The sequence below is a fragment of the Manis pentadactyla genome, chromosome 12, assembly GCF_030020395.1.
Source record: "Manis pentadactyla isolate mManPen7 chromosome 12, mManPen7.hap1, whole genome shotgun sequence".
Taxonomy (NCBI): domain Eukaryota; kingdom Metazoa; phylum Chordata; class Mammalia; order Pholidota; family Manidae; genus Manis; species Manis pentadactyla.
This window is the reverse complement of record NC_080030.1, coordinates 11,966,978-11,982,434: the sequence shown is the minus strand read 5'-3', so window position 1 is coordinate 11,982,434 and position 15,457 is coordinate 11,966,978. Positions and strand designations below refer to the sequence as shown.

Below are 15,457 nucleotides of genomic sequence, written 5' to 3'. Positions count from 1 at the left end.
GGAATCTGTGCATATTGATTTATTGTCCCAAAGATGGAAGTGAATAAAAGGGGGAGACAGGAGGGGACCCTACTCTCCCACGGGAACTCTGGGGCCTATGGGGCACCAGTACTGGGGATTTCTGGGTTCCTGGGCACTGTGGACACTTTCCCCTCTGTGGTCCCTCAAAGAGCCGCACATGCCCACTCCAGACATGTCCATGCACACTAGTCCTCACACACGGACACTCATGCATGGAGGCAATAAATACGTTCCGTACCAAAGTGCCCCCAGCCTGACACTTCAGGTGGGGCCCCTCCTAAAGGGAGGTCATATAAGTGCTGTTTCTTCGTGGGTGGGGAGGAAGAATTGGGAAGGGCAAGGGTCAGACTCTGCAATCTCCATTTGCGGGCTTGGGCCGATCACGGGGTTTTCCCTGGAAAAGAGGGTGGGGGAAACTAGCAGTTTTTCTGTTAAGTCCCAGGCTGCTCCTATCCATTGATGCCCAGGATAGGGGCTTCCTCCCACCGCACCCCAAGCAGCATCCCTTAATAGGCCTCGGGAGAGAAGCAGAGTGCAGTGCTCAAAGCTAATACTGATTTGGTTGGCAGCAGCAAGAGGACTGACTCGGGGTGTCTCACCGTCCCAGGGTGATGCTCACAGTAACTGGCGGTTCCCTCGCTAAGGGGAGGCAAGAGAGGCCAGCCCAGCAAGCGGGAGAACTGGCCTTTGGCAGAAAGAGGAGACGCCCTTGGCACTCAAGAAAGATGGCCACGATAGCTGGCCGCAAAAATCGCTTCCTCTGCCTTTGCAACCAGTGCCCAAATACTGAGCGCTGGAAACAAGGACCCATTCGCAGCAACTGGTCGCTGGTTGCTAGGCAACCCTTAGCAACCAGGAGCGAGGTCTGAGCAACAGGTCAGCGCATTGCCTTAGCAACCATGAGCCCGGTCCTTAGTAACCGAGATCCTGCCCCGCCAGGCTCAGAGACACACGTTGATCTGCTTGGAGAGCTCTCTCTCCAGGTCCAGAATGAGGGCGTCAAAGTCTTTGAGGTTCAGATGCGGATTGAAGGGTGCCTCGAAGTCGTCTTCGAAATCTGCGGCGCCCGCGGACTCGACCGCCTCCTCGTCCTCGTCTTCGCTGTAGCTGCCTGTCACGTGGTCATAGTCCGGCCCGGAAAGGAAGTCCCGCCCACAGGGCAGGAAGTCCCGGCCACAAACGCTCCAGTCACCGGCATAGCGGTTGCTCGGGGGGCTCTCGGGACCGCCCCGGCCGCGGGGCCGAGTCACCACTTCGGGCCCCGCTAGCGGCAAGTGCAGCGGCGGCTGTCGTTTGGGCCGTAGGTACGGGGTGACTTCTGGAGTCTCCGGAGAAGACCTGCGGGGATCTGCAGAGGGAGAAGGAGGGCTTGTGGTGACGTCACGCACAGTCCCCGCAGCAAGATCTCTGATTGGCTGTTTGAGGTAAACAGGCCCCGATTGGCCTGTCGAAGGGCCAAGGCCTTCGAACGGATCAGGATTTTTCTGGCTGAGCTAAACTGGTTGTTTAGGCAATCGGCCCTCTGATTGGCATATTAAGAGGCACGGCCTCTGGCCAAAGCAAGTGTGGATTGGCTGAATCTGAACTGGTTTCCGAGGCAACCAGGTACGCTTATTCTGCTGGGGGCGTGACTTGCCTGAAGTCCGAGACTCTGATTGGCTTCCCAAGAAAGCATCGCGACGGCGGCCTGGCCCGTATTGGCTACGTGGGCTGGGGGCGGGCTCACCTGGCCAAGCCTGCAGTAGGTAGTGCAGCACCTCGATGTGGCGCTTAAAGTCCACAGCATGGGCGACTCCCGAGCCAGAGCTGCGGATGCGGGGCCTTGCGGACGCCTGGCGAGCCGGCAGCAGCACGGGACCGAAGCACACGGCCAGGTTCTGCGGGGTCATGCGGTTGTGGACGTGGAAGGAGGAGACAAGGCGCAGGTGGTCCAGGAGAAGCGTCAGCGTGGCCTGAGAGAAGGTGGGCAAAGCCGGTCCCCTTAACACTTGAGCGGAGACTCAGACGGCCCCACACTGGTGAAACTGAGGTTCAATATCTCACAGTTGGAAAATAGCATCAGACTCAGAGACTCCAAGAAGGAACTAGTGGTTACCAAAGGGGAGGGGAGTGGGAAGGAGGGTGGGGCCGGGGGAGAAGGCGATTGAGGGGTATATGTTTAGAACACATGGTGTGGAGGATCACGGGGAAAACAGCGTAGCACAGAGAAGGCAAATAGTGAATCTGTGGCATTTTACTGCACTGATGGACAGTGACTACATTGAGGTATGGGTGGGGACTTGATAATATGGGTAAATGTAGTAACCATATTGTTTTTTCATGTGAAACCTTCATAAGAGTGTATATCAATACCTTAATAAAAAATAAAAAAAGATCTCATAGTTGGGAGATGGCCTGGCCAAGATTTAATCATCAGGTACTAGTGTTATGATTCCATTTTCCTGGAGGGGAGACTGGGGACAAAGGTAGCAGCTTTGGAATGGGAGAGCTTGGGCTTGAACCCATCCTATGTGTGTTAGGGCTGGCATTAATCCCATTTTACAGATGAGGGATTGAGGCCCAGAGGAGGTCTGGACTTCTCCAGGATCTCACAGTCAGGAACCTCCCTTATGGTAGGTTGACGGACCTGTGTTCAGAGTCTGCATTTTTGATACATCCTGGCTGTGCAACCATGGACAACTCAACTCAACTGCTCTGGGCCTCAGTTTACATAGTTATGAAGTGGGGACACTAATGGCATCTACCTCCTGGAAGCATTGTGATACTACTACAAGCTCATGCCCATTATGAGCCCAGGTGTGGATGAAGTGCCCTACTGGTGTCAGCCCGCTCTGAGTCCTACCCATTCCAACTCACCCTCTCCACATCGGGCAGGCAGCTGAGGAGCCCACGGGTGCCCTCGGTGCTGTGGGGAGCCTTGCTTGAGGGCTCTTGGGCCATGGCCTCCAGCACCACCTGGTAGAGGGGCTGGGTGATGAGTGGGGTGGGCAGCTCCCGAAGGTAATCCTTGAGGATGCCTGCAGACACAGGGCACTCCAGTCAGGGCACCCCTGGCTTCTAGGGCTGGCAGGGTCAACTGGGGTTGGGAGGGGCGACAAGGAGGACAGGTGTGGGAAGGTGAGCAAAAGGCCAGACAGAAGGGGGGAGGTCCCAGAAGGACCACAGGGATTCCCTTGAGGTACCGGTTCAATGAGCAGTGGGAAGAGGGCAGAAGGGCATGCTGACCAGTGATGACATTGATATCGGGGTACAGTTCCTCGGAGAGGCAGACCGCGGCACTGTCCCGCTCAAAGGCATCCCGAAGTTCTTTTTTCACAGCTGCTGAGCCGCACAGACGGTACAGTCCCACTACCTGGGAATTTGGAGCAGAGGGGGCATGTGTTCCTGCTGGGGCCACAGACTGATCAGGGTGGGAGCTGGAGGTCTGGGCCAGGGTGACAGTGGGCTGAGACTGGGGGCTGGCTGGCTTCGCTGGCTAAGCGCTGTCCTGCTCCTCTGACACCTGTCACGGGGTCCCCACCTGGCTTCCTGGATGACCTGACCTTGGAAACTCTACTCGTCCTGGCCCCCACTTCCTTTGACTCAGGAAACTGACTCCTCCTCAGCTCACTGCCACCTCCTCCAGGAAGCCTTCCTCAAAGACTGCAGTCAGCTGGTCAGGTCCTGCCTTAAGCTCTCCCAGTTTCCTCACTCTTGTCCTAGCCACACTGTTACACTTGTGAGTTATTGGAGTCATGTCTTTTCCCCATCAGACTTGGCTCCAGAAGAGCTGGGACCCTGCGTTACTAAGTGGATGGATGACCCATGGGTTCTGAGATGGGTGCTGCAGTCCACGGAGTCTTCCCGTCCTTGTCTAGGCTGGGATTGGAGCTAGGAGGGCCCCAGGGGGGATGGGGTAGTGAGGGCAGGCATGTCCTCTGTAGGCTGGGTGTCCAGAAGGAAGTCTGAGGTCTGAGGGCCCGCTTGGCAAGGGCCTCACCCGCAGCCCTCGGCGCTCAATCTGCTCAACACACTTCTGGATGATGAGGGGCACCTGGCCCGGGGGCTGTTCCCGCTCCACCAGCAGTGGCAGGGGCAGCCCGAAGACGTGGGGTTCAGCTGTGCCCGGTGCTTCGTGCTGCTCTGACAGGGTCAGCTTGGCATACAGCAAGCCCTGGGGCTCCAGGCGCACGGCCAGCTGCTGGGCCTGGCATCCTGGAGATACAAGGGGGTCTGAGTGGGGTCTGGGCCCCTATTCCAAGCCACACCCCCACCCTGGGCTGAGGACCGTGGACACTATGGGGACAGAGGTCAGCCCTGATTTGAATCCTGTGCCCTCCTGCTCCTCCCCTTGCAGTCATGCATCCTACCTCGGAAGACTGTGGGCAGCAGAATGGTGCCCTGGGCACAGGGCCGGTGCCGCCGCACACCAGAGTCCCATGCCAGGACCAGGGCCCGCAGCAGCCGGGCAGCTTCAAGTTCCAGGTGGAAGGTGTGGTCCAGCTGCAGGAAGTCTGGACCTCCGCGCAGGGGCCCTGTTCGGGCCCGGGCCACCCCATCCACCTGCAGTAGGCAGCAGAGGTCTCTTGGGGTGGCCCCGGGCGCCGGCCGCAGTCCCCCAAGTCCGTATAGGTGCAGGCTGAGGCGGCCCCAAAGTGCGGCTGGGGGCGCCCGGCCTGACGGGCCCACCTCATAGGGCTGGAAGGCGGTGGGTGATGGGGGTCCCACTGGGCGCTCAGGTGAGTCACCGTCACTGAGGTAACCCGCCCGCAGGCCCCGGGCACCACCTGCCACTGCCGCCCGCCCGGGGGTCCCCACGCTGCTGTCTAAGTGGTAGCGGCTGATGACGGAGCCTGCAGGGGCCGCCCTTTCACGCTCTCGGCCGGCCCGGGGGCCCCGCAGGCTCAGGCGGCGCCGCAGCTCCGGTAGTTTCTTCATTTTCATGGAGAGGCGCCTGGCTGGGCCGGGGGACTTGGTGCGGGAGGCTTTGGGTGGGGGGCTGGCGGGGGCTGCACCTACAGGAACAGCAGACCCCAGGTTTCAGAAACCTGGGCTTGGGATGGGGGCAGGGCTTGTGGTCATCTTGAGGGGCCGGGGTGTGAGGCGGGTGCTAGCTCACCTTGTGCACTGGGGCCCTCGGGATCAGCTGAGCCTGGCTGTGGCTCCGGGGACTTAGGCCCCAGGGGCCTGGGGTCTTCCTCAGGGATGGGGTTGTACCAGATCTCGCCGGCAGGCTCCCCACCGCCAGGTGCTCCGGGCCCCAGAGTGACCTCCTCTGGGGGCTTAGCCCCTCCCAGCACCCATCGGCGGCTGCTGGGCTCCAGGCTCTGCAGGTAGGCCCCCCGAGCAGGGCTCCGAGATGCCTCAGGGCTGGGGGGCCCCTCCGTTGCAGTCTGGGATGCTTCTGAGGCCTGGGGCTCTAGCTCCAGAGGGCTGGGCTCCGGGCATTGGGCTGGGCGGCCTGGCAGAGAGCATGGGGAGTAAGAACCAAACCCTGCCAACCCCAGGACAGCCCCAGCCCAGGGCTCCTCCCCTGGCAGGGGCTGCGGCTGGAGGGCTCTCAGCACCAGAACTTGCTCCACACGTTTGTTTGAGGTGGGCTCCAGCCTGCTAGCCGTTTCATCAGTTGCCAGGCTAGAGCCCACCCTTCTCAGGCATTGGTGTCCCAAGGGACTCTGGCCTTGCACCCTCTAGCCTCACAGTGGCTTTAGACAAATTGCTTCCCATCTCTGAGCCTCAGCATCCTGTGAAATGGGGGGATTCAGTGTCCCCCTGCAGGGCATGGGGAGAGCTTCTTAGGCGCTGTGTCGTGGCCAAGCACGTAGCCCTCAGTGGATGCAGGCTTCCTCGCTGCTCTGCTCCGCAGACAGGAGCAGGAGCGACCTGCAGGTCGTGCTGTGGCACTGCCACCCCAACCCCGCCCTCCAGACAGCCCAGGCCAGACGTTCCTGCCAGTGCCTTGAGGTTCCCCCCTCGCTGTCCTCTCCAGTTTGACATCCGGGGCTGTTTCCTGTGTGTGTTTGTGTCCGGGCACCCCTGTCCCTTCTCTCTGGCCAGGGAATTTTGGGAATCTTTGTGAAGGGCTGGGGGTGGGGTGGGGGGCGGTCAGATCCACGGAGTCGACTGTCATCCCTCCTTTAACTCCTTCCCTCCCGGGACTCCTTGTCCCAGCAGCTCCCATTTCTTTAAGGTCTCGTCCTGCCTGCCCAAGACTCCCTACTCTGGTCAACGCTGATTTCCCCCCTCCCCTCCTTCCCAGCACCCTGCCTCTGGGGTCTCTCTGTGTAGCAGAGTCCAAAGAGCTGTTTAGGTTACTTCCCCAGCCTTGGGCAAATTACCCAACTACTCGGTGCCTCAGTTTCCCCATCTGTATTAAAGGGACAGTTTCCTGGGGCTGTCTAAGGCGGGTGCAGCGGAGGCACTGGTTATTGGGTGGGAGGGGGCTTGGGGTGGCTTCTAGGATTGATGCACCGCCACGTTGCCCCCTCTGCAGGAGAACGCCCCCCATCTCCCATCCCAGGGCTCAGGCTGTTCCCCGCCTGGCGCGATTGGGCCCTGTTTCCCGACCTCCCACCTCCTCCTCCCCTCCACCCTCCCGGCGCTCTGTCTCGGCCCCACTTCCTGTCAGGGTGAGGCCCCCTCCTGGGCCTCCCGAGGAGCCCGCAGCGCTAGCAGCCCGGGCCAGGCGCACATAACGGTCCGCGCCCCCTCTCTCCCCGCCCCTCCCTTCCAGGACCCCTGCCCGTCCGCAGCCGCCTTGCCGGACCTCCGGGGGCTCCGCGGGGCTCTTCTTGTCTTCCCCACCCCGGGCGCCCCTCCTTGGGGCCCCGGGACCCCCCTCCCAGGCCGCACGGGGCTCGGCGCCCCTTCCTCCGCCTCCGCCGGGGCTCACCGCGCTCCTTGGCGTCCGACTTTTTCCGGGGAAGTTTCTCCCGGCCCCGCAGGCGGGAAAAGGTTTTCCTAAGTAGCGGCTCGGCCATGCTGGGGCCCGAGCCGGGCCGAGTGCGCGCCCCGGGCTCCGGCCGCGCCGCCCCGCCCCGCCCCTCCCGGGCCTCCCGGGCCTCTCCGCCCGCGCCCCGCTCCCCGCTGCAGCAGGAAGCGCATTCCGGGAATGCTTGGCCCAAACTTTTTTTTTTCTCCCCTTCCCGCGGCCTGAGCGAGCGATGCTGGGAGATGTAGTCGCCCCGGTGGGTATTTGGGGGAATGGGGGCTCAGCTTTGCATGTCGTGGCGCAGCCCCGGGTCCCCCTTGGCGATGGTGATGCAGCAAGTTCTCTGGAATTTAACCCCAAAACGCATCCTGCGTGTGTCCCCATCTCCATCTACTGCCCCAGCCTGGCTCAAGCCCTGGCATCACCGGTTTTCATGGCACCCGTTCTTCCTTAGTCTCCGGGAGGCCGTCCCGTGCCTTCCTCTCCCTGATCCCCCAGTTGTCCAGCTCCAGTTACTGCTGCTGTGTAACCACTCCAAAACATAGTGGAGTAAAATGGTCATTTTATGATGCTCACAGATGCTGTGGCTCAGGAATTGGGCAGGGCAGACATTGATTGTCTCTACCATTCTGCTGGAGAGACTTTGGGGTTTAGGGGTGGCTCAGCTAATGGGGGGCCAGAATCATCTGGAGGCATGTTCACTCACAGGATTGGCAGCTGTAGGCTGGGACACCCACATGGGCTTCCTCATGTGGCCTGGGCTTCCTCCAGAGCAGGTCACTAGTGGGGTGGTTTGGCTTCCTGCACAGCCACCCGGGGATCCAAAAGCAAACAAGGCAGAATCTGTGTAACGAACATCCTCTGACCCAGCCTCAGGTGTCACACTGTGTCACTCTGGCACCATGTTCAAGGGGAAGGGACATAGACCTCATCTCTATCAGTGAGGGTGTGTCAAGGTGACCTTGAGCAAGGGGATGTGGGATGGGAAATATTGTGGCCATCCTGTAAAATTTAACCCACTTCATTCCTACTTTCCATTTTCAGAGTGGACTTACAGAGCTGAGATCAGATCATGGCGCACCCTTGCTGAACAGTCTTCCCATAACTGCTCACCCTGCCTAGAATAAAAGCCTGGTTCCCACGACTAAAATCCAGGCCCAAATAAGGCTTCTGGCCTCATTGTCTTTGTTGCCCCCATTGCTCACTGTAACCTTCTCTCTGGCCCTCTTTCGCGTCAAACTGTTTCTGTCCCAGACCCTTTGCACATGCCACTCCCTCCGCTTGGGAAGCCCTTGTTCTTCTGAAACTGCCTCTTTCTCATCCTGTAGTTCCAACAGCTCTTCCTTGGGAAGCCCTCCCTGAACGCACACCACTGTCCAGTCATTAATACATCATTGTGCCTCATTTCTTTGAGCATTTGCCATAGCTTGAACATAATAGCTCAGGTGGCTTTTTAAATTTTCTTTCTAGTTTATCTGCCTCCTTGTCTAGGCTGGGACTCCCCCAGATGCTTGTGTCACTTGCTGCTGAATGTTCAGGTAAGAGGTGAGATGCCAGGTGATGGGGGCCTGGAGAGGAGGGGGTGGCCAAGAGGCCTGGACAGAGGAGGTTGTGTGTTTGCATATTGTGTGGCTCCAACTATTCTTTCTGTTCCTTTCTCTTCTCTTCTTCTAGGACATCCATTATGAGTATGTTGGTATATTTAATAGTGTCCCACAAGTCTGTTAGGCTCTGTTCAGTTTGGGAGGAGTCAGGCTGGAGATGGCTGGGGTGCATCCTATCAGATCCCTGCCCAGATGTCTTCGAGGTAACTGTTGACAGTGGAGAGAGAGGTCAGGGCCAAGACAGTCCCTCATAACACGTCCAAGGCTGGGTGTGCAGGACTAGGGTCCCAGTGGTACTTCAGAGCCTCAGAGAAGCTGGAGGCTCCTGGGGTGAGAACAGCCCCTGGCCCCACCCCTATCATATCAAATGATTAAAAAACACTTGCCACGTCAATGTAATTTTTTTTGGCAAACCCTTTTGAGAGGGTTTTTGTACTTTTCCTGTTGCATTTATTTGACTACATGTAGCTTATTTAATTCACAGTTGGATATGCTTCTCAGAAATCAGCAATTCTTAACAAGTGAGAACAAATGATCTATAAACTACATAAGGAAATGGTTATGAATGCTAAGTTTTGTACTTTATGAAGTTTGTATGATTATTCATCTAGATTTTAGTAGTTGCTGTTTGGATTTTTGGATCCTGTCTTTGTGTGTGTGTATGTATTTTCTATCCTCATTGGCTGTAGGCCGGATTTGCTGGGCTTATGATGGGCAAATCAGCGTCCAGGTGGGGATCTGTTGAAAGAAGAAAGGCCAGCAGAGGGAGCTAGTCAGGTCTGAGCAGAGCTCTGCACCTCCGTGGCAGATGATGGGGGTTGGTGGGTAAGTACCCCAGCTCCCTCACTCTTTGTGTGGGATATCTGGGGGGGGGTGTTCTACACTGGTCCCCACAGGATTGATCCAAGCTGCCCACAGTGGTAAACTTGCATATCAAATCACTTCACTAACTTCCTTCCCTTCCCTGTGTCCTCTCTGCACTCCAGCATTTCCTGGATCCCTTCCCAAATAAACTACTTGTAATTGAGTCTTCAAGTGTTCATTTCTGGGGGACCCCAAACACTGACATTCTCTCTAGGGCTGAGTTTCCTTATCCATTCAAATGGAAGAATAACCACTTCCCCTGTAACCAAGGGGGTGGGGGTGGGGAGTGAGGGGGTAGGGCATGTGTCTGTGGGCTAAATCCCCTGTCTGCCACCTCCCTCAGGTCACTGGCCAGGCAGCCAGCGGACCAGCATGTCTTGTCCAGTCTCCCGGTGGTCCTTGGAAAAGCCCAGCCAGGCAGCTGTGGAGCTGAAGCTGAGGAGTAGCAGGGCCCTCAGTTGTCCTCAAAATGTCCTTTTATCAGCGGCAGGCCTGCTAGGCTCTCCTGCTGGCCAGGTCCCCGCACAGGCCCCAGGACACACTCAGCAGCTGGCCCCCTGCAGCCATGCCGAGAGCTGTCCTGGTGCACAGCGTATAGGACCTCGGGGTGCTCGTGTGTCCGCCAGGGCTTCATAGATGCTGGTTGTCCCAGGGTAACGGGAAGCAGCCTGGTGGGGGGGGGGGGGCTGGTCAGGTGGGGACAAGTGGCCTGGGGGAGCAGGGCCAGGCGGAGATGCTGTGCTGCTCCTTACCCCTTCCCTCCACACTCTCAGATCTCTGGGCTCTCCTGCGCATTCCAAAGTAAGATCTGGCGCTTGACTGGCTCCTGGGAGGGAGCCCCTGAGCCCTTGGGGTATCCTACCTGCAGAGAATCTTCTTTGTATACCTGGGGGCAGGCTAGCAAATGTGATTCCTAGTAGGGACCTTGGGCCATCCTGCGTCAGTTTGACCTTTGGTGTAACCAAAGCCACCCACGTGGACCTGCCACGTCTGTGCGACCATTATGGACTGACTTGTGTCCCGTCAGACTCATGAGTTGAAGTCCTAACCCCCAGAACCTCAGAATGTGACATATTTGGAACAGGGACATAACACGTGTGATTAAATCAAAATGAGGCCTTCAGGGTGGATCCTAACCCAGCGTAACTGGTGTCTTCATGAGAAGGGGAAATTTGGACACCGACATGTGTGCCCATAGGGAGGAGACTATGTGAAGACACAGAGAGGAAACAGCCATCTACACAGGAGGAAGCCAGCCCTGCTGACAGCCCTTCTCAGACTTGCAGCCTCCAGAACCGTGAGAAAATAAATTTCTGTTGTTCAAGCCACCCTGTCTGTGGCATTTGTTACGGCAGCCCGAGGATATGAATACAGTGGCCACCCTCCGGGAAGGCCCTGGACACCAAGACTGACATGAGCTCCCCCGGTTGGAGGTCCACCATGTGTGTTGTCACGCATCATGGCTGGGAGAATTCGGGGCTGTCCACACGACCCCACAGTTGGGGTGGGGGGCCGCCAGCAGCCTGTGCCTGCTCTCTCTTGGACCCCACCCCATGCACCTTTGACGTTTGGTGATTTTAATCTGTATTCTTTCCCTGTAATAAGTGAATATAACAAGTGTGCTGAGGTCTGTGAGTCCTTCTAGGGAATCACTGACCCTGAGGGTGGTTTGGGGGACCTCCCACTGCACAGGTTCACAGAGATAAGTCCCTGGTAAATGTACCCTTGGAATCAGGGGCTCCCCTTCTAAGACCTTTGGTTAAAGCCTTACTGAGTGCCCCCTGCGGCCTTGCCAGAACAGCTTTCTGGCCACACCCCCAGCTGACCCACCTTCTGCCGCCCAGAACCCCACCTCTGGCAGGTTAAACTGGTGGAAGCTGCAGTGTGACCTTGGGCAAGTCACCCACCTGGAAGTCCATCCAGCATCACAGTGGAGGGAGGGCCCAGGTTTGGGGCCCCCCTCGGCCCCAATCCAGCATGTTTACCTGGGGACAGTCATTTTCCCTCTCTGAGCCTCAGTGTCTGAGTCTTTAAGATTGCTTTGAATCACTCCATAAAATCCCATATAGAGAGAAAGAAGTATTTTGTACCTTAATACCGACCAGGGTTGTCCTGCTCTTTCAGATCTAGGTAAGTTGGCGCAAACCCCTTCCAATGCTCTCACTGGGATTTTGGAGAATTTCTAGATGATTATTTTCTCACAGTCTCCTGTTATTGCTGAATAAATAGTTCCACTGTGAGCTCACTCTTCCTGGTCTATAGGAGGAGGCTTTGGTTCCTTGTAGAAGTGGGGTTTGCACTGAAATCTCAAAGCGGTGGAGACATTAACTCTGGGAGGGAGTGGGGAGGAAAGAGCAACATATGCAAAGGTCCTGTGGCACCATCTTCATTACCCATTTGTATTCTGATGCTGGGGATGCAGCCCACTTCACCTCTCACCTGATGGTCCCTTTTGTTCCCCCTGATGCTTATCACTTCCATCCATCTATACTTGAGCTTTCACACTAGAACCTATGAGCCAGCTCTGGCTCTTGAGCTATGAGGAATGGTTTTTACATTTAAAAAACGTATGAAAACAAGCCAAAAGACTGCACTTAGTGAATCAAATTTCACACTACTTTTGATACTTTTGTTTGATTCAAAACTTTCAAACCTAGTGTCCACGAGGGAAGCCTAGTGGTAACCCCAGGATTACCATATCCAGCAATATGTAATTTTAGAACACCCACACTATATGTCAGATTTTAGACAGGATTTTCTGGTTCATAAATTATTGAGGATTTTTCTGCAGTCCTGGAGCCTAGCGAGTTTATGCAGAAGGTTGAACTTTCCTGCTGATTTCCTCTTTGCGGGTGATAGTTGAGATATTTGGGAACCCCCATTGCCAGGGAGCCACATTTGAGGAGGCAAGAATGTAGGAGGGTTTCTGGAGGGTGGAAAAAGTGTGAACAAATAGCAGTCCCTAAAACCCAAACAGCCAGATTTCATTTCTCCATTATAGTTTACTTTCTTTAGAAAAAGAAAACTATGTGCTATACCTTATCACTACAATTTAGAGAAGTGTGCACAGAAGGTAGATATTAGTTGAGAATCTTTCTGAATCATTTTGAGGATGCAAATGCTTTTTCTAATGCAACGGTAAAAAAGAGACTCTTTTGTGACAAGTAAAAAGAGATAAAATTCAAGTTTCAGTGTCTATAAATAAAGGTTCATGGGCGCTCAGCCCACCGCCATTCCTGGCTGTGTTGTCTATGGTGGCTTCTGCCCTGTAACAGCTGAGCTGAGTCATTGCATGGAGACTCTGTGACCCATAAAGCTGAGAATATTCACTATCTGGTCCTTTTGAGAAAAAGTTTTCTGATCCGAAATCCATGGCATGGCTCATCAGTGGATTCATCCTGATGAGACCCTCCTCATACCCTGCCACACCCTTATCAGGGTGCCCTCTGCCCTGTGGCTCCATCCCAGCGGTGGGCGCTGGCAGCCTCTGCCCTCCTCAGCTTCCTGCACGCCCCTCTCACTCTGGGCTGGGGACACATCAGTCCCTGCGGCTTCTCTGAACAACGCAGGCTCCGTCCCACCACAGGGACTTTGCACATGCTGTTACCTCCCAGGGGATGATTATACCTGAGATGGGTGGACCTGGGCCAGTTTGCAGCCCGAATAAAGGTTTCTGAAAAACAGAAGCTTTAAACCCAAATCCATTTTGTGAAGGGGCACTATGGCCACCTGGTGGCCATCCCCTCTCACTGTGGCTGCCATTCTTTCAAAGCGGCTGGGAGACTTGGGGCTGTCCTTTCAGGATGGAGCCCATGGCAGGGAAAAATGGAACAGATTTGGTTCTCCTGTATCTCTGAACTGAAGGCCTATCTGGGTCCCGAATCTCTACAGCCCTCCTCCCATCTCTCCCTGGGCTTCTCACAATTTAAGGCTCATATAAATCCCTTGGATTGTTAAAATGATGATTTAGTGATTTGGTCTCTGAGTCTTCATTTCTAGCAAACTCCCCATGCATGATGTTGATGCTTCTGATTCGTGGACCTACTTGAGTCTCATTCTCGACTGTTCCTATAGAAAAGAGGTTGGCAAACTCTTCCTGTAAAGGGCCAGATAGTAAATATTTTAGACTTTGCACATCGTAGAATCATCTTTGTCGAATGTCCTGTAGCTCGGAAGCAGTCATAGATGATACGTGAACCAACAAGAGTGGCTATGTTCCCCTAAGCATTTATTTATGGGTGCTTAAAATGAGACTTTTATGTAATTTTGACCTGGCGTGGAAAATTGTCTTCTTCTAATTTTTCCCAACAGCTTAAAAAATGTAAAAGCCATTCTTAGCTCCCAGGTAGTACAGAAACAGGCTGGATTTGGCCCAAGGGCCATAGTTTACAGATCCCTGCTCTAAGCACCAAATTCTAGACAATATTATGTGTTGTTAAGACTTAGGGCTCTGGGTTGGGTCCTGTGTTTGAACCTCAGGTACCATGTATTAGCAGTTTCTCTTTTCAAGCCTCCGTTCCCTCATCCTGTTCATTAAAATGTAGTAAGATTATGCATATAGAGGGCTTAGCACCCTGCTGGGCACATAATTAATCTCTGGTGTCGCTATCATTAGTGTCATCACCTTGAGACCCAGAAAACTAATCTATGCAGTAAAAGTACATCCATCTTTTTTCTCTAGTTGCAGCCTAGACTCTTTTAACCAGAACACAAGGTAAGTCCTGGACTTGGGAGGATGTGCCTGGGCGCAGTCTCTGGGTGATGCTGGCCATCCCTAAACTGACTGCATGAGTTTTCTAGGGACGCCATAACAACGCCCCATGAACAGGGCACCTTGCCCAACAGAAATCTATGATCTCACAGATCTGGTGGCCAGAAGTCTAAGATCATGGGGTCAGCGGGCTTGGTTCCTTCTAGGGGCAGTGGTGGGAGGGGGGACAACCTGTGCCATGTGGTTGCTGGCGACCTCTGGCCTCCCTTGGCTGGTAGGAGCATGACCCGATCATCTTCACCTTCACCTGGCCTGCTCCCTGTGTGCGTGTCTGTGTGCAAATTCTCCCTTTTTATAAAGACACCAGTCCTATTGAAGGACTCACCTGAAGGGCTTCATTTTAGTTCTGTGAAGACCCCATTTCAGGTAAGGTTATGTTCGGAGGTACTGGGGGTTAGGACTTTAACACATCTTTTTGGGGGGGACACAATTCTATGCCTAACGCTAACTCTCTGTGCATTCCCGGACCACCCCATCCATTTGTGGCTGATCGCCCCTGTAGCATTGCACCTGTACTGGGTTTGGAGTCGGGTGATGGACGTCGGGAGTAACCCAAGAACTCTGGAGCTAGTCCAGGGTTTGTGTCTTCAGACTGAGGTCCATGTGCTTCCCTGCATTGGGGCTGCCTGCAGAGCTTGTTAAAAGGGCAGATTCCAGGGTCCCCTGCCAGCCTGCTGAATTACAGTCCCCTCGAGCCATGTGTCATTGCCTCTCTGAGCCGATGTGCAGAGTTGGGGCAAGTGGGAGGCCTGTTGGTGACAAGGACCCCTGTGCAAAGTCCTGACCACAAGAGGTGGCCACGAGCCCTCCTGTGAGACCAAGGCTGATGGGTGCAAAGCAGGCAGGCTAATCTCAGCAGAAGCTTACAGAATTCTTCTGGGTCACTTAGGACACATGGTGGTGTAATTGGCCAGCGCACATTATCTTTATCAATAATGAAAGGAGTATAGCCAGTCTTTCGTTCAACTAGTATTTCCATGTAGCAATCCTCTAAGCCTGACACCCCAGAAAAGGTCAACCTGAGTACTTTGAAGTTCTCCCTGCCTCTCTGATGTTCAAAGGAAAGACAAATCATGGAAAAATGCACCCCTCTCCCTTTGGATTCCTGTAACCCTTCATTCATCTCTGTGATGCATTTACTGCATTGCACTGTAATGAGTTATTTACATGTCTCCACCCCCCACTAGACTCAGGACACCTCAAGGGCAGGGATGGGATGTGGCTCTTTGTCTCTGGCACCCTGCAGTGGTCATGGAGTGTGGGTAGGCACCCAACCACTGTTCTGCT

At 55.1% G+C, this 15,457-nt stretch overlaps 1 protein-coding gene and 1 long non-coding RNA gene across 2 annotated transcripts; one reads left to right on the top strand and one right to left on the bottom strand.

Annotated features, from left to right (window-relative positions):
- Positions 1 to 4: 4 nt before the first annotated feature.
- SYDE1 (synapse defective Rho GTPase homolog 1) lies at positions 5 to 7,115 on the bottom strand. Its single transcript, XM_036895562.2, has 8 exons — positions 6,893 to 7,115; positions 5,120 to 5,461; positions 4,371 to 5,015; positions 4,001 to 4,215; positions 3,247 to 3,373; positions 2,878 to 3,038; positions 1,748 to 1,973; positions 5 to 1,369 (listed from the first exon to the last, which is right to left on the bottom strand). Exons 1-8 carry the CDS (start codon positions 6,978 to 6,980, stop codon positions 963 to 965), a joined length of 2,211 nt encoding a protein of 736 aa, XP_036751457.2. The 5' UTR covers positions 6,981 to 7,115; the 3' UTR covers positions 5 to 962.
- On the top strand, positions 7,063 to 8,098 carry LOC130680048 (uncharacterized). The gene is made up of 2 exons (XR_008993065.1): positions 7,063 to 7,187; positions 7,976 to 8,098. It is a non-coding gene; the product is annotated as an uncharacterized LOC130680048 (long non-coding RNA).
- The last annotated feature ends 7,359 nt before the right edge of the window (positions 8,099 to 15,457 follow it).